The 24,379-nt window shown below is 39.4% G+C and overlaps 1 protein-coding gene across 3 annotated transcripts; it reads right to left on the reverse strand.

The window, feature by feature from the left end:
• Positions 1 to 801: 801 nt before the first annotated feature.
• Positions 802 to 20,316, reverse strand: ush1ga (Usher syndrome 1Ga (autosomal recessive)). 3 transcript variants are annotated; one of them, XM_086085548.1, is made up of 4 exons: positions 19,846 to 20,316; positions 10,971 to 11,379; positions 9,155 to 9,948; positions 802 to 1,337 (listed from the first exon to the last, which is right to left on the reverse strand). In XM_086085548.1, exons 1-4 carry the CDS (start codon positions 20,007 to 20,009, stop codon positions 1,334 to 1,336), a joined length of 1,371 nt encoding a protein of 456 aa, XP_085941674.1. In that variant the 5' UTR covers positions 20,010 to 20,316; the 3' UTR covers positions 802 to 1,333. The 3 variants fall into 3 exon arrangements, with proteins under 3 accessions (XP_085941674.1, XP_085941662.1, XP_085941668.1); XM_086085536.1 differs by having other exon boundaries at positions 10,926 to 11,379; XM_086085542.1 differs by lacking the exon at positions 802 to 1,337 and having other exon boundaries at positions 9,151 to 9,948; positions 10,926 to 11,379.
• Between the last annotated feature and the right edge of the window lie 4,063 nt (positions 20,317 to 24,379).

Consider the following 24,379-nt stretch of genomic DNA (forward strand, 5'->3'; position numbering starts at 1 on the left):
TTGGACACCGGGGTGGCAGTTCTGTCAAGATGAACTCATTCACTGCCATTGACGGCTATAGATGTAAAAAAATCATTGTAACTATTTCTTTTAGTTTAACATTTTTTCCCCCTTTTGCTAACAAGAGTATGAAAACCTAGAAAAATATATATTGTACATTTAGAACAGATATAAAATGTGTGATTAATTGTTAGTTAACAAATGAAGTCATGTGATAAATTACAATTAAAAAATGTAATCGCTGACGGGCCTAATTAAAAATTTTCTTAATAAGGGCCGTTTAATTGTGATTAATCGCATGATCATTTTATATCTGTCATAAATGTACAATAAAAAATCTAGGTTTTCATAAAAAAAATTATTAAATAAAAAAATGTTAAACGAATAGAAATAGATGACATGAATTTTTTACGTCTATAGTCATCAATGGCAGTGAATGAGTTAAAAGAACAAAAAAGAGAAAATAAATAGCTCGTACAAGAATGACACAATGGCATTTGTCCGTTTTTTCATGGAGAATGACATCATACCTTACGAATAGCCAAAAAGGACGGTGCTATTTGCATTCTAGGGCAGAGGTTACCATGGTGACTGAAAGTAAATAAAGTATTTGATATACACCTTTGGATCTGGATCTGCACCAAATTTCAACAGGTTATTCCTTGGCAGAAGTATGGTACAAATTTATTTTGTGCTATGTATTTCTGGAAACAAACCACAATGTGAGTGTAATTGCTGTCAAATTGCAAAAGCTGAGAAAGTATACACAAACATGAAGTTTAGTGCATTTATTACATGATGTACACCAAATACTAACACATTAACTTCTTGTTCTTGTGCAAAGAAGTACACAGAGACGATAAAAATGTTGCAAGATATTGTTATGACGGACATTATCTATATAAATATTGACTCAACATGCACTAACCAGCATGTACAAGTACAACAAATGATGATAGGCAAGTCCTATTAAGTTGTCAAGGGATGCGTTCACACACTGGAGTAAAATCACTACTGCAAATATGCAGTCGTCCTGCCTTGGCAGAAACTAAACTTGCTATGTGTAAACACAAGGCCAAATGAAATGTGATATTACATTAACAACATAGGGGGAGCATGCTAAAAAAAAAAAATGCATGTCCAGTGTGTTTAGTGTAAAACAAGAGAATATACAGAAACGAGAGTCTCAGTCAACCCCACGGGGGTAAACATATCCCATGACACAAGTTTGTTCAACCATACAACTTTGAATCTTTACATGGATGCTCTCCATGTTAGAGGTAGATGGTTAAGTCAACGTCTCTCTGCAGCGATGCTCCCAACTCCGTCTGAATCATCTGCACAACACAATGGGGGAAAAAACATGGCTAAAAACTGACAACAGCATAAAAACTTTTTTTTTAACTGTAAACAAAAAAATATCTACGTTTTAGCACTCCAAACTCAGCGCAGTGTAGAATTAAGTTAACCACTGTTAATATTAAACATAAAAGCAATAAAAATGCCACCACCATAATGGAGACCTCTTTCATCACAATCCTGTCACTTGTCACAACGTTATCGCGCTGTCGTCATGCCTCATTATTGGACTACTTTGTTAGGCTACACTGTTATGCTAGGTCATTAGACGACATCATTACACAGCATTATGCTAAGCCGTTATGCTAAGTCATTAGGCTACATTGTTATGCTATATTGTTATATATTCAGTTTTTCAGTAATCAACAATAGAAAATGGTTAGTTTCACCCAAATGCTCTTGTTTTGGACCAAAATACGTAGAAATCAATATTTTTGTGAAACGATATTATTTCATTCACTCTAGTGAATTTGACACCTTTTTTTTTTCCATGAATGATGCCACAAACATCCAAACAGTGCTTTACTTCTGTAAAACACTACCACCAACAATGAAAAAGTGTTTTTTTGATAGCAAAATACTTTGTTTACATTCAACACTGTAACAATTTGACAAAACAATTTGGCAAACTTTACAAATGTGTGCAACTGTGGTACTATTTACAATTGTGTGGATGTTTCAACTACACAGTTTTTCTTTTTGGGTGGTATATTGTGTAAAACTCCCCTGCGTGCAAGGGGACGCAGCAGGATTTGCACCACAGATTAGTTTCACTGCGATTGCCCCTTCGCGTGCAGACCCTACACTTTCTTGCCGGCCTTTTTTTCCGGGGAGTAGCAGGTATATACTGCAGTGTGTGTTTGGCCATGTTGTCATCAAGTCTACTCTCAGGATCATGATACGGTGACCTGGTGTTACGTCTGGCTTCCTCATGTCCTTCAGTTCCTATACCGGGTGGTAGATGTTCTGATCCATCTTATCCACTCCATTCATGGTGGCATCGTAGTCCAGAACCAGTGTCTTCTCCGTGATCAGACTGTACCCACTCCTCCGATGAATATGCATTGGACTCGGGGTACTCTTCATCGTCCGATTGAACGTCCGCCTGTGCAGAAGTGCTCGGTTGTGCACCACGTTTCCCGGCGTTAGCATCGCTAGCCGGTGAGGTTTTACGACGTGATCATAGCCGCCACGTCAACGCTTCAACCTCGGCGTCATCCTCGGAGTCACCATCATTATCATCAATGTGCTCTTTAGCATTGGTCGTTGCTTTTTGTCTTTGAAAAAAATGCTCAAGCGTGAGCTGCTTGCAACCGGTCGCCATTTTCGCTTCCTCAGCCATTCTCCCCTCAACACTCTAGCTCCGCCTCACGGTCAAAGAGTTAAGGTTTCAAGATAGGGCTAGGGTTTCAAATTATTGTTTTGAAGTAGTGCTAGGGTTCAAAATTAGGGTTTCAAACTAGGGTTAGGGTCGCAAATTAGGGTTTTAAACTAGGTCTAGGGTTTCAAATAAGGGTTTTGAAGTAAAGCTTGGGGGTCATATTAGGGTTACAAATTAGGGCTAGGGTTTCAAATTAGGGTTTTACAGTAGTGCTAGGGTTCAAAATTAGGGTTTCAAACTAGTGCTGGGGTTTAAAATTAGGCCAAGGGTCTCAAATTTGGGTTTAAAAATAGGGCTAGGGTTTCATATTAAGAGTTTCAAACTAGGGCTAGGGTTTCAAATTAGGGTTTTGAAGTAGTGTTAGGGTTTCATATTAGGGTTACAAATTAGGGCTAGTGTTACAAATTGGGGTTTTGAAGTAAAAGGGTTTTATATTAGGGTTTCAACCTAGGGTTAGGGTTTCAAATTAGGGTTTCAGATTAGGGCTAGGGTCTCAAATTGGGGTTTCAAACTAGGGCTAGTGTTTCAAATTAGGGTTTTGAAGTAGTGCTAGGGTTTTAAATTAGGGGTTTAAAATATGGCCTGGGGTCTCAAATAAGGGTTTAAAAATAGTGCTAGGGTTTCATATTAGTGCTTCAAACTAGGGCTTGGGTTTCAAATTAGGGTTTCAGATTAGGGCTAGCGTCTCAAATTAGGGTTTTAAACTAGGGCTAGGTTTTCTTATTAGGGTTTTGAAGTAAAGCTAGGATTTTATATTAGGGTTACAAACTAGGGCTAGGGTTTCAAATTAGGGTTTTGAAGTAAAGCTAGGGTTTCATATTAGGGTTACAAACTAGGGCTAGGGTTTCTAATTATGGTTTTGAAGTAGTTCTAGGGTCTCAAATTAGGGTTTAAAAATAGGGCTAGGGTTTAAAATTAGGGTTTCAGATTAGGGCTAGGGTTTAAAATTAGGGTTTTGAAGTAAGGCTAGGGTTTTAAATTAGGGTTTCAAACTAGGGCTAGGGTCTCAAATTAGGGTTTTTAACAAGGGCTAGGGTTTCAAATTAAGGTTTTGAAGTAAAGGTAGGGTTCAAAATTAGGGTTTCAAACTAGGGCTAGGGTTACTGTCATGTTTGGATTCTGTTTTCCTTGTGTGTCTTCCTTGGTCTTGTTTAAGTGTGATCCTGCCCTTCCTCGTGTGATCCAATCTGTGCCCTCAGCCACTTGTGTCTTGCCCCAGGTGTGTCTTGTTGTGTCGTTAGTGTCTGTGTATTTAGTCTGCTGTCTCCCCTCTGTCTGGGTCGATTCATTGTCTTTCCCTCATGTCATGCTGCCCGTTTTTGCCTTGGTGTCCTACCCATGTTTTGTTTTACCTTGTAATTTGGAGTTCGCTTTTTGTTTTGAATAATTAAATTTCTTTTTGCACTTTACCTTCGCCTGCTTTCCTGTGACTGGGTCCTCCACCAAACTTTACCCTCTTGACAGATACAAACTAGAGCTAGGGTTTCTAATTAAGGTTTTGAAGTAGTGCTAGGGTTCAAAATTAGGGTTTCAAACTAGGGCTAGGGTTTAAAATTTGGGTTTCAAATTAGGCCTAGTGTCTCAAATTAGGGTTTAAAAATAGGGCTAGGGTTTCAGATTATGGCTAAAGTTTCAAATTAGGGTTACAAACTCGGGCTAGGGTTTCTAATAAGGGGTTTGAAGTAGTGCTAGGGTTCAAAATTAGGGTTTCAAACTAGGGCTAGGGTTTAAAATTTGGGTTTCAAATTAGGCCTAGTGTCTCAAATTAGGGTTTAAAAATAGGGCTAGGGTTTCAGATTATGGCTAAAGTTTCAAATTAGGGTTACAAACTCGGGCTAGGGTTTCTAATAAGGGGTTTGAAGTAGTGCTAGGGTTCAAAATTAGGGTTTGAAACTAGGGCTAATGTTTAAAAACAGGGTTTTGAAGTAAAGCTAGGGTTTCATATAAGGTTTAAAAACTAGGCCTAGGGTCTCAAATTAGGGTTTAAAAATAAAACTAGGGTCTCAAATTAGGGTTTAAAAATAGGGCTAGGGTTTCAAATTAGGGTTTTGAAGTAAAGCTAGGGTTTCATATTAGTGTTACAAATTAGGGCTAAGGTTTCAAATTAGGGTTTAAAACGAGGGCAAGGGTTTCAAATTAGGGTTTCAAAATAGGCCTAGGGTCTCAAATTAGGGTTTTGAAGTAGTGCTAGGGTTCAAAAATAGGGTTTCAAACTAGGGCTAGGGTTTAAAATTAGGCTTTTAAATTAGAACTAGGGTCTCAAATTAGGGTTTAAAAATAGCGCTGGGGTTTAATATTAAGGGTTTCATACTAGAGCTAGGGTCTCAAATTAGGGTTTTGAAGTAAAGGTAGGGTTTCATATTAGGGTTACAAATTAGGGCTAGGGTTTCAAACTAGGGCGAGGGTTTTAAATTAGGGTTTCAAATTAGGCCTAGGGTCTCAAATTTGGGTTTAAAAATAGGGCTAGGGTTTCATATTAAGGGTTTCAAACTAGGGCTAGGGTTTCAAATTAGGGTTTCAGATTAGGGCTAGGGTCTCAAATTAGGGTTTCAAACTAGGGCTAGGGTCTTAAATTAGGGTTATAAATTAGGGCTTGGGTTTTTCAAATTAGGGTTTTTAAGTAGTGCTAGGGTTCAAAATTAGGGTTTCAAACTAGGGCTAGGGTCTTAAATTAGGGTTTTAAATGATGGAATGGGTTTCAAATAAGGGTTTTGAAGTAAAGCTAGGGTTTCATATTAGGGTAACAAACTAGGGCAGGGTTTCAAATTAGGGTTTTGAAGTAGTGCTAGGGTTCAAAATTAGGGTTTCAAACTAGAGCTTGGGTTTAAAATTAGGGTTTCATATTAGGCCTAGGATCTTAAATTAGGGTTTATAAATAGGTCGAGGGTTTCATAATAGGGATTTCAAACTAGGGCTAGGGTTTCAAATTAGGGTTTTGAAGTAGTGTTAGGGTTTCATATTAGGGTTACAAATTAGGGCTAGTGTTACAAATTGGGGTTTTGACGTAAAAGTAGGGTTTTATATTAGGGTTTCAAATTAGGGTTTCAGATTAGGGCTAGGGTCTCAAATTGGGGTTTCAAACTAGGGCTAGTGTTTCAAATTTGGGTTTTGAAGTAGTGCTAGTGTTTCAAATTATGGTCTCAAACTAGGACTAGGGTCTTAAATTAGGGTTACAAATTAGGGCTTGGGTTTTTCAAATTAGGGTTTTGAAGTAGTGCTAGGGTTCAAAATTAGGGTTTCAAACTAGGGCTAGGGTCTTAAATTAGGGTTTAAAACTAGGGCTAGGGTTTCAAATTAGGGTTTTGAAGTAAAGCTAGGGTTTCATATTACTGTTACAAATTAGGGCTAGTGTTACAAATTGGGGTTTTGAAGTAAAAGTAGGGTTTTATATTAGGGTTTCAAACTAGGGCTAGGGTTTCAAATTAGGGTTTCAAACTAGGGCTAGGGTTTCAAATTAGGGTTTTGAAGTAAAGCTAGGGTTTCATATTAGGGTTACAAATTAGGGCTAGTGTTACAAATTGGGGTTTTATATTAGGGTTTCAAACTAGGGTTAGGGTTTCAAATTAGGGTTTCAAACTAGGGCTAGGGTCTTAAATTGGGGTTTCAAACTAGGGCTAGGGTTTCAAATTTGGGTTTTGAAGTAGTGCTAGTGTTTCAAATGATGGTCTCAAACTAGGACTAGGGTCTTAAATTAGGGTTACAAATTAGGGCTTGGGTTTTTTAAATTAGGGTTTCAAACTAGGACTAGGGTTTCAAATTAGGGTTTTGAAGTAGTGCTAGGGTTCAAAATTAGGGTTTCAAACTAGGGCTAGGGTCTTAAATTAGGGTTTCAAACTAGGGCTAGGGTTTCAAATTAGGGTTTTGAAGTAAAGCTAGGGTTTCATATTAGGGTTACAAATTAGGGCTAGTGTTACAAATTAGGGTTTTGATGTAAAGTTAGGGTTTTATATTAACTCTTTGACTGCCAAGCATTTTCAGAAAAGAGAACATGTGAGTGCCAGCTGATTTAGAGCATTTTGACTGATCTTTCAAGGTCCACAGAAAATATTGTGATTGGACTATGGAAACACAGATACTACCAAATGAAAGATTGAACTCTCATCTTTTTTGTTTGTTTCTACCTTATTCAGTTTTTCAGTACTCAACAATAGAAAATAGGTTAGTTTCACCCAAATGCTCTGTTTTGGACCAAAATACGGAGAAATCAAGCTTTTTGTGAAACAATATTATTTCATGCACTCTAGTGAATTTGACACCTTTTTTTTTCCACGAATGATGGCACAAACATCTAAACAGTGCTTTACTTCTGTAAAACACTACCACCAACAATAAAAAAGTGTTTTTTGATAGCAAAATACGTTTATTTACATTCAACACTGTAACAATTTGACAAAACAATTTGGCAAACTATTTACAAATGTGTGCAACTGTGGTACTATTTACAATTGTGTGGATGTTTCAACTACACGTTTTTTCTTTTTGGGTGGTATATTGTGTAAAACTCCCCTGCGTGCAAGGGGACGCAGCAGGATTTGCACCACAGATTAGTTTCACTGCGATTGCCCCTTCGCGTGCAGACCCTACACTTTCTTGCCGGCCTTTTTTTCCGGGGAGTAGCAGGTATATACTGCAGTGTGTGTTTGGCCATGTTGTCATCAAGTCTACTCTCAGGATCATGATACGGTGACCTGGTGTTACGTCTGGCTTCCTCATGTCCTTCAGTTCCTATACCGGGTGGTAGATGTTCTGATCCATCTTATCCACTCCATTCATGGTGGCATCGTAGTCCAGAACCAGTGTCTTCTCCGTGATCAGACTGTACCCACTCCTCCGATGAATATGCATTGGACTCGGGGTACTCTTCATCGTCCGATTGAACGTCCGCCTGTGCAGAAGTGCTCGGTTGTGCACCACGTTTCCCGGCGTTAGCATCGCTAGCCGGTGAGGTTTTACGACGTGATCATAGCCGCCGCGTCAACGCTTCCAACTTCGGCGTCAACCTCGGAGTCACCATCATTATCATCAATGTGCTCTTTAGCATTGGTCGATGCTTTTCGTCTTTGAAAAAAATGCTCAAGCGTGAGCTGCTTGCAACCGGTCGCCATTTTCGCTTCCTCAGCCATTCTCCCCTCAACACTCTAGCTCCGCCTCACGTCTTCTACTGACTCCTACCCGATCTTGTCCAAAGAGAGTCATTGCTGCCATATAGTGCCCATAAATAGTCATTATACTAACTCGATCTGCTTGATACTTTCAGCACAGCTGGCCAAGGCTTTCCTCCACCCGTTTCCAAAACAAAAAAACAAAAAAAAACATAGTTAACGTCTTTTAACGTTTTTGGCAGCACTCATTTGGATTTTACTAAACGTTATTAAACGTTTTTGGCGGTCAAAGAGTTAAGTAGCTTACCGCCACCACAGTGTGAATGTGTGAGTGCATGAATAATGTATCCAATCCATTGTAAAGCGTCTTTGAGTGTCTAGAAAAGCGCTATATAAATCCAATGCATTATTATTATGATTATTATTATTATTGCTATATATTATATATATTGCTATATATGCTAAAATGTTATGCTATTTGTTATGCTAAATGATGAGGCGCGAAGATGTTATGCAACACTGGTACTCTACATTGTTACGCTAATTTGTTACACCGCGATGTTAAGATGCATTGTTACGCTACATTATTATGCCATACTGCTATGCTGCGTTGTTACGCTACGTTGTTACGCTGCGTTGTTACGCTACGTTTTTACGCTACATTGTTATGCTACGTTGTTACATTATTACACTATGTTGTTACACTACATTTTGAATTCTACTTTGTCACACTACATTGTCATGCTACGTTTTTATGTTACGTTGTTAACCCTTTATGCTTCAGAGTTATGCTTGGGCATTAAATTACGGCTTTATGCTATGGCACAATGCACCATTGGAACACTCTTGCAGGTTTGTGTGGATTTGGAGTGATGTAATTGAAGTACACATATGGAGCAAGGAAGCAGGTCAGACCTGGATATTTGAGCCGCTCAACCTCAACCTACGCAGATGTAGAGGTGTATTGAGACAAAGACTGCAGACATTCTTTTTATCCATGCTATTGCTTCAAAGGAAGGTCTAACATTCAGCTTTTGGAACACATGCGTAAATGCAGGCGAAGCTGGGCATAGATCAGATGCTGTCATCCCTTGTGACACTGAACACTACCTGAAACGTAACAAGTCATTTAGTGGGGGTTATGTATTAACACGCATCGAATCATCTGAATGGCTGTGTGGATGGTGTACCCTGCATTTGACTGGCGACCTTTCCAGGGTGTACCATGCCTCTCAACCCACGTCAGCTGGGATAGGCTCTAACTCAAACACAACTTGGAGTGCTAAAGAAAATAGATGAATGAACTACTTACAGTTCAGTGTCCTCAATGCACTCTGGGTCTTCTATGGTCTCAAGGCGTCTCTGACAGGCATCTAAGATCTTTTTCCTGGGTCCTAAAGGGATGTGGATGCTCTTGAGATCATGGTCCGAGCAGAGCAGCAGTGCTTGGAGGTCGATCTTCTCCCTCCTAAAGATGGAGAAGAACTCGCTCATGCTGTGTGTGGCCAAGAAGACCTCCAGAGGGCTGGTGTGGGCCTCGTCGTCATCGTCCAGCCCCAATTCCACCTCCTCCCAGGGAAGCTCCTCCAGGTTTCTCTCCTGCAGGCTGCGAGCGCTTCCAATGCTGTCCTCATCCAGGCTGCGGTGAGGGTGCAGTCTACTGCGTAGACGGACCGTGTTGCCTGAGCCATCAGTTCCGTCTGGATCGCCCAGGTCAAACATCCCCCCGCTCACGTAGTTCCTCCTGAAGACCATGGTGCCTAGACCGGGCCGGTTGAACAGGGAATCATGTCCCGAGTCTGTGCTAACCTCCGAGTGATCTGCATTGGTCCCGTGCAGGTCCGGCTCACTGATGGCACGTGAAATGGCGTCGTCATTGTAGTCTCTGGGAAACATGTCGCGAATGTTGCGGCGGCCATAATCCTTTGGGTTGACGTATGTGCCAGGTTTGAGGAACATGACATCGTTGCCCAGTTGAAGTCCAGAGAGGGAGCGTACACTTTTCCTCCCGTCCTCATAGATCTTAAAGGTCCCATCTCCTTGTTTCTTTTTCTCCAGCTTCTTCTGGATCTTTGTCTTCCCTCGGTTTGTGGCATGAAGAGTAGCCTGCAGCAACACAGCAGAGACGTACTTCAGTTACTTACAGAACACTTTATGAGACCAAGAAATTTTTGATCATTTTATCTTTGGTAACTTTGTTACTTAAATGGGCCATACATGCCGATCCATATGTCTGCCAGTCTACTGTCTCACTGTGTTTGTTGGTCAGTCATTCTATCTGCCTGTCCTTGTGGCACTCTGTCCTGTTTGTTGGACTGTCTTGTCTGTTGGTTGAGCAGTACTTATGTCTATCGATCACACTTTTGTCTCTTCATCTATCCATTGTTAATCAACCTGTCTTTCCTCTTTCTTTCAGTTGGCTTGTCTCTGGTCAGTGGGTTTATATGTGTTCCATCTGTCCACCCTGTATCTGTCTGCCTGTCTGTCTATCTGTTTTTGTCTCTCCATCAGTCTGCCAGCTCTCAATCTCTGCGTGTCTGTATATTAGTTAGTGACATTAGTTGTTACATTAGTTGGTTGGCCAGATGTTGGTCTGTCTGTCCACCCATTTGCTTGTCCTTCCTGTATTTTATGTTCTGTCCATCTATCTATCTATCTATCTATCTATCTATCTATCTATCTATCTATCTATCTATCTATCTATCTATCTATCTATCTATCTGTTATGCTTTTAATTGATTGATTGATCAGGCAGTCCCTTCGTCCAGCTGTTTGCCTTTTAATTGTATGTGTCCAACTAACAGTCCATTGGGCTCTCTGTTGGGCGAGTTTGTGTAGTTGGTATGTCATGTCTGTTGGTTAGAAGGGCTTTCTGTCTGTCTATCTTTTTTTACAATCTCTTGTTGTTCTGTCCATTCGTCTGTCTCCCCTATATCTGTTAATCTATCTGTCCATCTTTTGATAGCCCCCATCATCCCAGCTTCATATAGCTATTGACATTATACTGAGTGCCCTATAAATGATTACTGCAACTCACTGTCATATTTGCTGGACACTTTTAAAAGTAAACAAGTGTTGTTGACCTGTGAATATGGCACACTGACATCGGCTGCGTTGAAGTTGTGCACCTTGTGGCTAACAGAGCCGCTGCTGTAACTGGAAAAACTCATGACGTCCGACACGGATGCCTCGGGCACCTCCTTGTGGAACTTCTTTTCCATGCGCTTATGGTGCTTCTTCTGCATCTTGGCGCACTCTTTGATACGCCGCTCGGCGTCTCGAAACGCCCGCTCTTTAAGTTTGTTCACTAGCTTGGGGTTGAGTCCCATTTGCTTGGAGGCGATGGAGTCCAGGTAGCGGACGCAGTCCATGTGATTCTTGGTGGCAGCCATATCGAGCGGCGTGTGGTAGTCATTATCCAGGCACCATATGTTAGCGCCAAACGACACCAGGAAGAAAAGGCAGTTGTGGTGACCATTGGCAGCAGCTAGGTGGAGTGGTGTGTTGCCCCATATGTCACACTTGTCAGGGTTCCCACTGTGAAACACAACAATATGGTTAGCTCCAAGATTGAAAGTTACATTTCCATCAAGCAGTACAGAACGATTCAGTTCGGTTCTCTATGTTAACCTTGCACTTTTGAAAGACAGGTTGTTGGTGTACAGGTTGAAGAAGTAAGGTGTGGTTCACTTGAGCAAAGATGCACTGTAGTCTATTCATTGGTCAACAATGCAGGAACGCACCATTTGGAACCACAGTGCTCACCATCATCACGGGTCTGGGGTGACTTAGACCTCCCTGCCGCCTCCATTCACCAGGAATCTTTATTATTTAATTCTTTGTAGTTGTAATTTGGAGAAGGTCCTTGTATGGAGACTGTACCCTAGTGCACAATTCAAGGTCCATAAGAGTTTGGTGTAAAAGAACTTGAAAACTTGTACTAGACCTTAACTTTTCTAACGTGGCGGCACCCTAGGCTGTCAATTCACAGTCAATCTTGTTGTTGCCTCCGTGAGAGTCACACTGATCAGGCTGTAATTTGAGCTTCGGCTTGTCGCTGCTACTGCTTCACCACCTGGCTCGTGTTACAGGCGAGGCTTTCAAAAGGTTTCAGCAGGCACCAACTGCATAATTGTGCATGGCGGATGATGTCACACCACATTCCTCAAGTCTAACCATGACTGGTATGACAATGTGGATCTTTCAGATCTTGCAGTTTCAAAGAAACGTGTTGTTAAATGTGAAACCATTACGCATCCTACTAATATTTATACATTTATATCAAAAGATGTAAGTACAAGTAGCATATCTATTAGGCTACTAGTGGTAATATCTGGGTGCTAAATGGGTAACATTCTGTCAAGTTGTGTGCGCAGCAAGGGCATTTGTTTGACCATATATGCATGTACCACAAAAATGTTGTCACTGGTCTTGGACTCTGCTTCCACTATTACAGTGGTTCTCAATCTTTTTACATCTAGTACCAACCTTAAATTATTATCCAATTAAGGAACCGGGGAACTTGTTTAAATTGTGTGTGTGTGGTGGTGGGGGTGGGGGTATTGGCACTTTAAGTTCTGGCATGAGTAAATGGGGAATTGTGGTTGTTACAGTCCTAATCACTTCATTTTTTGCATGATCTCGATAATATCTTCAGAAATAAATGGAAATGTACCAAATTTATATCATCATTTTAATTGGATGTCCAAACTAATTCAACAAAGGAAATTGTTTTTCATCTTACATAATGTAATTCCAAAGAAGAAATAGAAAACACAGCATATGCAACAATAATGGCACCCCTTTTTGATATTTGGTTGCACACCCTTTGGCAGTGACGACAGCTTCCAAACGCTTCTTGTAAGCTTCTAAGCTTCTTGCAATTTCTCCGCTGGTATTTCCCCCCACGCTTCCTTTGCAAATTGTTCAAGCTCTTGGATATTTGCAGGTTTCTTTTTGCAACGGCACATTTCAGCTCATATCAAAGATTTCCAATCGGATAGAGATCAGGAGTCATTGCTGGCCATTTTAAAACAGTATTTGTTTTCCTTTTTAACCATTCCTGTGTGCTTTTGGATGTGTGCTTTGGGTCTTTGTCTTGCTGGAGGACCCATGACCTTTAACTAAAAACCAAGTTTTCTAACATTTGACATGTCCCCCTAGAATGTCTTGATAATTCTCAGATTTCATGATTCCTGTGATACGATCAAGGCCTCCAGTACCAGATGTAGCAAAGCAGCCCCCCAGAATGATGGATCCTCCACCATGCTTAACTGTAAGGAGGGTGTTCTTTTCCTTGGAAGCTTCATTGTGCTGTCTGTAATAAAACTATTGGCGTGCATTGCCGAAAAGCTCTATTTTTCTTTCATCCGTCCACAGAACATTTTCCCAAAAGAATTAAGGTTTGTCCAGGTACTCCTTGGCAAAGGTTAGTCATTTTTTTTATGTCTGTCTCAGGAATGGTCTTTGCCCATGAAGCATATGGTGCTTCTTGAAACCGTAATCCCAGACTGTTCCAGGTTGGCTTTCAGGTCTTTGGATGTTTGACGTGGTGTTTTTTCCACCATTTGCACCAACTGTTGAAGATTTCTGTCATCAATTTCTCTCTTCCCCCTACGTCCGTGGAGGTTCTTGACAGTTCCATGCTCTTCAAACTTCTTAATAACAGTATGCACTGCTGAAACAGGGCTACCAAAATCGTTGGAGATGGCTCTATACCCTTTGGAGGTCTTGCATTTGTAAATAATCGCGCTTCTGATGTCCTCAGACGCTCCCTTGTTTTCACGATTTTGACAAAGGAAAAGAGGATAAAGGGTGTCTTTTAAAAACATCAAAGTCATCATTCATGGGTTAATTCATGTCAATTGGGCAGAGACAATTTAGAGCGGGGAATTCTCATTTGTGATTTACCAAAGGTGAGTCACAATGTGTTTCCATACCGATTTATAGGAAAGGATACCAATACTAGTGACAGAGCCCATTTTAAGTTTACTATTTTTTTCTGCACGTTGTTTATTGTTTTAAGTTGTTTTTTTAATCATTTGGTCTTTTGGATAAAACACAAGTTCTCTACAAAAAAAAATGATTTACTTGATTATTTTTTTCCAGAAGATATTCCACATTATGTACTTAACCTTCATGGGTGCCAATAATGGTGAGCAGGACTGTATATGAATGATGTGCTACATAACCTAACCTTAATCAAACAGGTCCTCAACATGCTATAAATAAATGTCAAATTATGACATGTTATTTTCTATGTTCAATTTAACCATCTAAAGTTATTTATGATGTTCCCAGCTCACATTACATAATATAGGGAACATGATAGCTTTATGTGTGGTAATTTATGTCCTGTCATGTAAAATGTTGAATACAAGAGATGGTCGTCCGTTCATTTACCCCTCGAGTGTCTTTTATCGCATTACGGGATGTTTGATTTACATGACAGCCATTTGCCGAGCACCGCATCTTCCCCTCACACAGTCGTCATTATCATTCAATGGCAGTTATTTATGGTTAATGTTTGTAACGTTATGTCAGGCTTGTATCATTAGAGGATTACTACAGTATGTCTTTGGCACGTATAGGCCTGCGGGGACTCTTGTTTACACTGATTCCGTGGGAAATGGTGCATTTTGTTTTGTCTCGCACATGATTTGCAGAACACAACAGTGCATTACTATTACTAGTTGTATTGTTGTCTTTGAAAATGACTGAATTATTGTATTGGATCAAATTAGATGCAGCACAGGTGTGACAGCATCACAGTACCGGTACATGAATTATTTCTCCATTTGACACCGTGTTTAATTAAGAGGCTTCATAATGGGCCCATTTTTCTGACTTGGACGCAAAACAGGTCAGCCGTTAACGATGAGCCTGTTGTGTGCTTCACCATCCAATCAGTGCCTCATGCTATAGCCCTTTTACGCTGCCTGCAAAAGTCTGTATTTTTCTGCTTTTTCCCCTGGTTGCAGTTCTGTATAAACTGCACTGACAGAGATTTGGGAGGAACCATTTTTGGCCTTCGTGCTTCGTCTGCAGTAACAGACACAGAATGGCAGGATAGGGATATTACGGCATTTGTTTTACACAGTGACAGAACTCTTACAAAATGTGGGCATCCGAGTCTTAACAGGATATCTGACATCAATATCTGACATCAAGCCACTTTTGATTTTCACAGAGAACCCAGCCAAGGCGGAATATTGCCTGAAACTGTGCGCACTTTCAGATGTCAGGTGTCGTTCAGCCACGTAGAGCGGTGACAGAAAAACAGCCAGTGGCTGTTTCTGGCATGTGCAATATATTCGGCCAAACAGGACAGAACTGCTAGTTTGCTACAAGAATTGGTTTCCTTTCGCGTATTTTCTATTTATCTGTGAAGCATCTGTTGCTAAAGTCAAACTGTGGCAGGTTTTATTATTTCTGGACCTGGGTTTGCCACCTCTAAAGGTTTCAACACATTTGTTATTTCAGAAGTTGGTATCAAACTGCATACCCTTTGCATTAATCAGTAGCCAAGATGTAGCTCTGACCTAATGTAGCAGAGGTGCAATTAAACTTTGGTACTATAGGCTTGTTCATCACATTTGCATTTTACAAGGAATTTGCGTGGTTTGCACACGCTTATGGATACAATTCTCTGTTTAATCTAGACACATACTGACATTTTTCCAGTTGTTAGCATTAGCTAATTAAGCATTTTTTTGCTCATTGGTTCACAATGTTAGCAAAACTATGGGAACACGTTTTGCTAGCATTAAAGTTGATTGCGCCAACATTAGCGAGCTTAAACACACGACATGCAATGTAAATATCAGTATGACCGCTATGTGAGTTACTGTAAAAAAAAAAAAAAGAAGAAGAAAAAGAGGGCAACTATTAAGAGTGCAAAGGGTTTTCTTTCATTGTGTCGAATGATCAAACCAGTATTCTTTATAAATGACAGTAAATATTCATTCATAGTAGATTTCAGAATCTTTACTAGTTAGCCTACTTAAGTGGTTGAATCAGTAGTCAGTGGTACCTTAACCTACAAGTGCCTCAGCTTTAAAATTATTATTAATATAACATTTTAATAAGGAGCGAGCTTCAGATACGCTGCCGCTCGATCCAAGTGAAGAGAAGGAACCTGAAGCCGACATACAACTGTGTATAAGACCAAATGCAGCCATGCTGTTTTATCTGCTAAACAGGCAATCTACCGCTTATTTTATCAAGCGTGATCTTTTGTGATAACAGCCACGTTATAAAAGTCACAACGATGCGCACCAGCTCTTGTTAAAGTGTCACAGCAACGGCATACATAACAGTGCAACCATTTAGGACGACATCCTAATTCACGCTCTTTTACGGGCCCCAACGTGGACGTTCTGGCCCGTGCGCAGTAAAATATTGAAGAGGGAACGCATGGCTGAAGAGCATTTAATGAAAGGCGATAACTCGCACATGACCTTGAACACGGTGGTGGTGTAGTTGTAGTGACATTTCAGAGTAGACATTAAACCACCCTGCCTGGTGCTTAAAATGACTAACTATCTTCTGTCTTCATGTATTGCTCACAATTGAGGGGAAGCCATTACTAACAGTGTAGGTGGGCAAATGTTTGTGCTCAAGGGCAGCAGGTGATTTTTTTTTTCTTCTAAAGGACAGTTTGGCCAGGTCACTTGTAGATAAAGTAAAAAAAAAAAAAGACATACAGTGGTCCCTTGCTACTTCGCGGTTCACTTATCGCGGATTCACTATACAGTATTGCGGATTTGTATTTGGGCCCAAAACAGTCGCAACTGCTCAGTCAGCTGCAGCAATATTCGTAATTTTTCAAAGACCGTATTGCCTTTCCACGTGTGATGTTTTTGTTAAAATAGCAGTTGCTGTAAATGTTCAACATCGATGTTAGTTTCGTTAGCCCTTCTATGACATTTTACAGTATGTCCCATGGGTGGGAACATGGGCTTGGATAGCACCTTTCAAGGGGTCCAAGGACGATTTACAAGTTTAACATTGAACAATTCCTCAAAAATAACTGTTAAATAAGGTTAATAATAATAATCAAATTGATTGAATTGAATAATAACCTCACAACCCATTCTCATTGTCATGTTCATAGTAGTAAAATATTAAAATAATAAATATTTACAATTGATTTAATTATAATTGGAAATACAATTACTTTATGAAATTTGAAAATGTTATGTTATGCTATGTATATTAACTTTACTCAAATATTTTATTTCATCATTCACAAATATGTAAATGGACAATTATCCAATTTAACTGTATACTTAGATTTACATTATTATTATTTTTGCTATTAATATTGGCTATTGAACGATAAAATCTTGGTTAAATTACACTTTAAGATGCATAAACAACCCATTTTTCTGTTTCTGCCCCTGAACAAAGGCTCACGTTTTCAAACGAGTCACGCAACAAGAAGTTCAGCGCCATTGTTGTTTACAATGGCTCATTTTCAGCCTGCAGCAAAGCTTCCAGTCACGTGCTGGCCCCACGTCTGGGGACCTTCCCCATCTTCATCCTCCTCCTGGCTAGGTTAACATGTACCCTAAAAGTTCTCCTAAGGGGCCCACATTTTTCGCATAGTGGACTTTGGGATGAGTCAAATACATGACATGGCATTCTTGAATGTGAGATAGCATCACTATCAGAGGTCATTTGTCTTGTTGTTAAAAAATAAATAAATAAAACAAAAATGAGGGGTGGGGGGGTTAGTGCAAAGTCATATACTGTATTTTACATAAGCAATCTGTTTTGAAGTTATCCAATGCATGCAGTTAATTATGCTTCTATTTTTGGTCCAAACTGACAACTTTTACCACCACACATTCTGCCATATCAAAGATAATATTTGTAATTTGTGTCGTCATCAAATCAATGAATAAGACTGAAATGAGACACTGAGATTCATTCATTTTTAATCGGCTTATGGATAAATATGCTACCAAAATTTGGTGGGCACTTTTTCCACCTCGTCTTCCGAAATGTTTCCTGAACTTTAATAGCTTCAGTAGTTTTCCGCCATAATTTAATTAGCACTTTCACCACCCACGTCTAACCCTTTCACCAACAACTTCCCATTGTTTAAGTCGTTTTTTGTGAAGTTGTGCCAACTAACAAATAAACATAGCAATATTAACAATAAGTAAGAGTGCTCCATTTTGTGATCAAGGCTCAAGGTCATTTGCCTTGTCATCTACTTTAAAGTGCAACATGAAAGAAAAAGGCGTGACAAATCAATTTTCAACAAATAATGTGACATATAACTTTCACAACTCAATTGGAAAAAAACACATCTTTTCGAGGTGAGATGTAAAAATAACTGAATAAATGTGGTTGCACTAATTTTGAACGGTTCAGGTAATATTCCTTAAATGTTTTTGGGAGATTTTGTTGTGGTCCAATGAAACCAGGGTTAAACTTTTTGGCCTTAATTCCATAATGTGTCACAAACATGAAACTGCTCATCACCAAAACAACATGGTGGTGGCAGCATCATGCTTTGGGGTTATATTTCTTTCGCTAGTAATTATGAGCAGTTCCAAATACCAGTAAAAAATACAAATCAGGGCTCTGAGACAGAGCAAAAAATGTCAGCAAAAGTCTACGAGAACATTTTTTTTAATTCAATTGAATTGAGTCAGAAATTACGTTAGTGGTCGAAAAAGTTCTGATGGTCCCATTTTTATGTCACAAAAACCTTGCATTTGAGCAGGTGTGTGTAGACTTTTTGTACCAGTTGCACCTTATTTTTTATCAAAAACAAAAATCAGCTGTTGCAAAGATTTGCATCAACATCAAATTCATTTATAAGACTGAACTCAGACATTAAAATTAGTGTATTATTAAATAAGAAAAACAAATGTTTCCCCCCAAAAATGAGGAAAAAATATATACAGTATAGAGAGATATGAATATCCCACCAAAATTAAATGGTCTCGTTTCCCATCACGCAAACTTAAATCCGTTTTTGCGTAGTCATACCAGTAAACAAACATTCCACCAGAATTGAATGGGCTCTTTTCCCACCCACGCCTTACCCTTTCACAAACTTTTCATTTTCATTGTTTCTGGTAATCAGATGTTTTTTTCACACCTGTAGTTATAAGAACTGAAAAAAAATAAACAAATGGTAATAGTACTGTTTTGTGATTAAGGCTTTTTCACATGGCATTCTCAAGAGATGAGATCACCATTCGAGGTGCCTTCTTAAAAGTGCAACGTTAAAGAAAAGGAAAAAAAAAAAGGGGGGGGGTTCAAATATTACTTGCATAAGAGCAAATTTTGTATCCAAATTTTACCGAAACAGTAATTAGTTTGGAAATGACTGTGTTAGTGTTTGATTCAAAACATGTGCAGAAATGTTGATCAGTTCTCCTAACTCAGCTGATTTCCATGAATATCCCTTTGCTTAAAATGCATAGATTTGCTTACATTGAGGACTAAGTAAATCAGAAAGTTGTCACCTTTGAGAGGCTGAAATCAGAGGATTTACACTTTTTAAAAATAGCCATAAAGACACTTCAAATTGTTTGCCTTTTCTTTCCACTTTGTGTGCAATACTGCTTCTTGACATGGCCAATGTTTTACTGATTTTCTGTGTGCAGAGCCACCATTGGTCATTTTGTTATTTTTGCTACTTGTGCTTTATAGCGATTGTGTTTTCCCGCAATATGAGTTAGTTATGTAGTTTGAAGTCAGTTCAGAGAAGAACAGTTGAATGTAATTATAAGATCATTTTCTCATAAAAGCTTTTTGTAAAGCCTCCACCCCTCTCCCCCCACCTTCTAACGCCTAGTTCTAATATTTTTGTTAACTTATGAGATTGCTAAAATTGAGGGCCAGACACTATAGAAACGCCTACACCAAACTACAACCACATTAACATTCCTTGTCCGGATTTGTATTTTAGTGTAGGTGTATTTAATGAAGTGGCCTGTGCGAGTTTTTTGTTTGTGTTTGTTTTTTTAAAGTACCCACCCCCTCGCCACGATGAGCCGCAGAGCCTCCAGGTTTCCGTGGTAGGCCGCCCATAGCGTCGGTGTCATTCCATCCTCGTCGGGCGCATTGAGGTCCGTGCGGGTGGCTTCCTTCAGCAGGTCCAAGTAACCGTCCCGGGCCGCCTTGTGGTACCTGTCGTTCATGGCGACCCGTTAGTCCGTCCTCGTTCGTTTGGCTTCAGCGGCACTGCCATTACCACCAGTACCACCGCTACCGCTGTAGCTTCTCCTCGTCTGTATCCTCATAACGGAAGCGGAATTGCCGAGTTGCCGACCCACATGCACCGGAGCTTCGGGCGGTCGGTGTCCAGGCTCCCGAGTCCCGAGTCCGTGTGCGCGTCCCTGGTATCCAGGGAGGCGACGACCAGCTCGCTCATCGCTCAGGCCGTCTGAACAGTGCTCCCCCGTGGCCGACCTGCTCCTAAACACAAACACGCACACACTAGGGACCCTCACGAGTATGCACGCACTTATTAAAATCTAAATACCACCACCACCACCACGGCTACTACTTCTTCTATTAATATTGTGGATACTAGGGATCAATGGTACCACGATTAGCTACTACTGCTACAGCAACAAAAGGGTCATAATTGGAGGACATTTTACATCTCACAGTCTCACCCATCAAATTTTAAATAATCCACATGCAAAATACTAAAACTGTCAATTTCTAAGTAAATGTACTTGTCCTGAGACCAAATCTGAAAAAATATAATAAGCGTAAAGAATGCTAGAAAATAGCTCGTGGGCAGTAATTTATTTTGAAATGGCTTGGTCAGAACCATCAAAAAGCCCAAAATGGGTCACAATACCGCCTAGTGGGTTTTCAAAATACCATGTATGTCTGGAGTACACCCTAAAATGCCATTTTCTCTTGTCCCACCCCCCTAATGATCAAATTGAAGCTCAAATATAACAGTTCAAATCAAATGTAATTTTAATTTTTTTTGGTAGGCTATTATTTGTTATATTGCTGTCTCGTAACTGTGAGAACATTTGTTTTAATAAACATAATATTTCAAATATGAATTATTATACATGGTACGTGTGTCCCACATGCATGTAACCCCGTTACTATGACCTTTTTAGCATGGTAGAAGTAGAAAAAAGCAGTGAATCACATGACATGACATGTTGGACTTGACATTATCCAACAGTTTTTCAAAAGAATGGGTGAAGCAAATGTATGTCCCCTCTTCTATGTTTTATATTTTTATAACATAAAGTACTTAGCCTTGATTGAATGTCTCACTCTACCGATCATGCAACCCTGTTATATAAATGATCAGAATAAGACAATTATTTATTTATTTTTCTTAACTTCTTGACAAAAGTGAATTTACAAAAGTAAAGTTTATCCTCTTAATCAGCAGAAACAGCTACATTTGTCCGGATTTCCAACACGCAACCCTGTTGTTGTTGCTGTGATTAGAGAGACAGTGTTGCACTACATTAACATGATTGTAAGAAAAATTGCACCATTGATCTGTAAACTGAGCTAATCAAACCTTTGATAGTTTAGTAGTACCTATCATTGATGAATATGTAGCAGAAAATCAGAATAGTGAAGATTTATTTTTCAAGAATTTTGAAACCCAAATGTCCTCCAATTCTGGAATGATCCAAAATAATGTCTGCTACTACTAGTAAAACTACTGCTGTATTACTTCTACAACTATTACTACTACTACTGCTACAAAGATTGATATATCTTAAGGTCCATGTACAGTAAATATAAAAAGTCTACACACCCCTGTTCTAATACCTGTTTTTTGTGTCATATGAAAAATGAAATCATGATGAATCATTTCAAAATGTTTTCAACTGTGAATGTGATCTATAACTTTTAGAATTCAACTGAATAAATAAATAAAAAATCCATAGGTGAAATAAAAATAAACAACTGTAATAATGTGGTTGTACAAGAGTATACACCCTCTTCGAACTGGAATGTGGCTGACTTGGCTCAACACACAACTGACACCATTCACGGTGCCTCTGTTGAACCCTAAATAAAGTTTAGCTGTTCTAGTAGACTTTTCTACAAACTTTTTTTTTGCTGTCAAGCTAAATGCTGAAGGCTTAAATAACCACCACCACCATGCTTCACTGTTCTTTTGATAATGATGATTGTTTTATTTACGATGCAGCTCACTCATGTTGCATTTGTTTTTAAAATTGCTTGGCAGGCCGGATCAATATCCCACAGGCACTAGGCTTCTCTCCAAAATAGGCAAATCGTGCTTTGTTGGCAAAACTTTGAACCATTGACTTAGCTGTAAGGTGGAAAATTTGGGCCTCTTCTGTTACAAAGTTCTCTTCCTTAAAACTCATCCATGGGCTTTTGAAAACCTGACTGAAGGCAAACAACTGCGACTTAAATATATTTCCTCATTGCGACAGACTCACGAGCAAGAATAGCATTTGACGTATGTTTAGTGCTCTCTTCATTGTTATTATTTTAAGCCTGGTGTCTCTAATGACAAGTTTGGGCGTACACACGGAAGGTTATTTTCCTCACACAAGCTGTTGTAATGTTTAAAAAGCACCTAAGTCAGCCTCACCCTGACAAGCATCTTGCACAGCAGCTCATTAAAGTTAATAAGTAAATAAGAAGTAGCTGCCGCTAGCTGATCACTGAATTCAAGTTCTCTCACACGGTACCCAATTGAAACCTGCATGACAATGGATAGAAATAGATAAGACTGAGGATAAGATAGATGTTGACTTGGGGGGGGGGGGGTAAGGTTCATGTGACCCGCCCTTGAGCACGCACACACATGCACATGCACAAAACATCTTTATATGGGTCTTGAATAGCATTAAAAACCTGAACGTATTCCCTTCAGGCGTGAAATCAAAGATAGGCAAATGCACTCGCTCCACACGCCTATTTGGAGAATTCCCATCATGAGATTGAGATCCTGAGGCTCAAGTCAAAGATCATAAGAATAAAGCTTTACCAGTCCTGCAAATGGGAAACAAATCTTATTTTACAGCAGCAAAGAGGACAATAGCAGCACACATGAATAAAAACGTCAACGAGTCACATATATCAACGGTAGACTCATATTTCCTGTTCTTTAGCCAATGAGAATACGGCAAGCAGAATGAACTCAAGGAAACAAGTACATAATGTTGTGCATATATGAATTGTAACCTGGACACGAACAGATAGGATACATGTAGATGTAAACAGCTGCAAGAATAGCCAGTAGCATACATGTGTAGACCTGGAGGTGTTAAGCACTAAAAAGCGCTATATAAATAAAGTTGAGTTGATGACCCAAAAATATAAATGCATCAGTATGTGGATACTGCACCTGAATTAATTGGGTACATAAAGATGTGAATATGAATAGCAGTAACAATAGTCAGCAGCAATGTATTTAGCAAAAAACAACTATACATTTTTCATTTGTCTGCTTCTGTATCAGTGTATGTGGCTATTGTGCCTTAATAAATAAAGCAGATGTACAGTATACAGATGGGAATATGAACAGCAGCAAGAATAGTCAGTGGCGTTTTACGAAGCAAAAAAAACTAACAAAATAACAAGTAATCGGCTTCAGTATTGTGGCTTCTGTACCTGGATGATTTGATTCTACAGTATAAACAGATTGCATATGTAAATGTGAATAGTGAGTAGCATTGGGTTAGGGGGGGTTTCGAAAAATATCCAAAAATGTAGTGTGCTCATCTGTGCAAGGAACTAACAGTGAAAAATATACTTACAGGACTACTATCAAGCAAATATATACAGTAAGTACAGAATGTATCGTGTGTGTTCTGAGAAGAAACCGACTTCAGTGTACTTTGGAATTAGTGAGAAAAACATACTACCTGAAAACAGGTGTTGAACTTTAGTGGAATATTATGAGCAAAACAGGCCTTGTTTGGCCATAATATGGCTTTCTGCTCACGACAGATTTATTGACCTTTATGGCCCCTCCAGCTGTGTATTGGATGCCTATAAAAGGGGGGATGAATACGTCTGCATCCCACACTTGCGGTCAGGTCACTCGACAGGTAAGGTCCAACCTCCACATTCACTTTATTTGTGTTATTTTAAACGAGTGCAAATGCGTGTCACTGGTGAGAAGTAACAAGGTACAAATGCTTTGCGCTACTGTACCAAAGTAGACTTTTTAGGATTTTTTACATTTGACGACTTTCTACTTTTACTCCCCACATTTGAAAACTACATTTACACATCTACTCCTCACTTTGTCAAAATAGGCTTGTTACATATTTCAACCTCCACACACAATGTTCCAAAACAAGTAATAGAGAAAAGATTGATTCATTTATAAATATTTTGGGGACTTTAACAATGATGACAAAACAGAACCAGAGAAGCAAGATATTTCCCATCTGTGATTTATTTATAAGAGAAATGTGACTTCATAATGTTGCCAGGTCACTTTGCAAAAGAGATTGAAAAAGAAGTCAAAAAAAGTTAGCAAATGTATGTAAATGTACAAACCCAATTCCCAAAAAGTTGGGACACT

The sequence above is a fragment of the Leptonotus elevatus genome, chromosome 1 (assembly GCF_054856555.1).
Source record: "Leptonotus elevatus isolate MCC_2025b chromosome 1, RoL_Lele_1.0, whole genome shotgun sequence".
In the NCBI taxonomy this organism is placed as follows: Eukaryota; Metazoa; Chordata; class Actinopteri; order Syngnathiformes; family Syngnathidae; genus Leptonotus; species Leptonotus elevatus.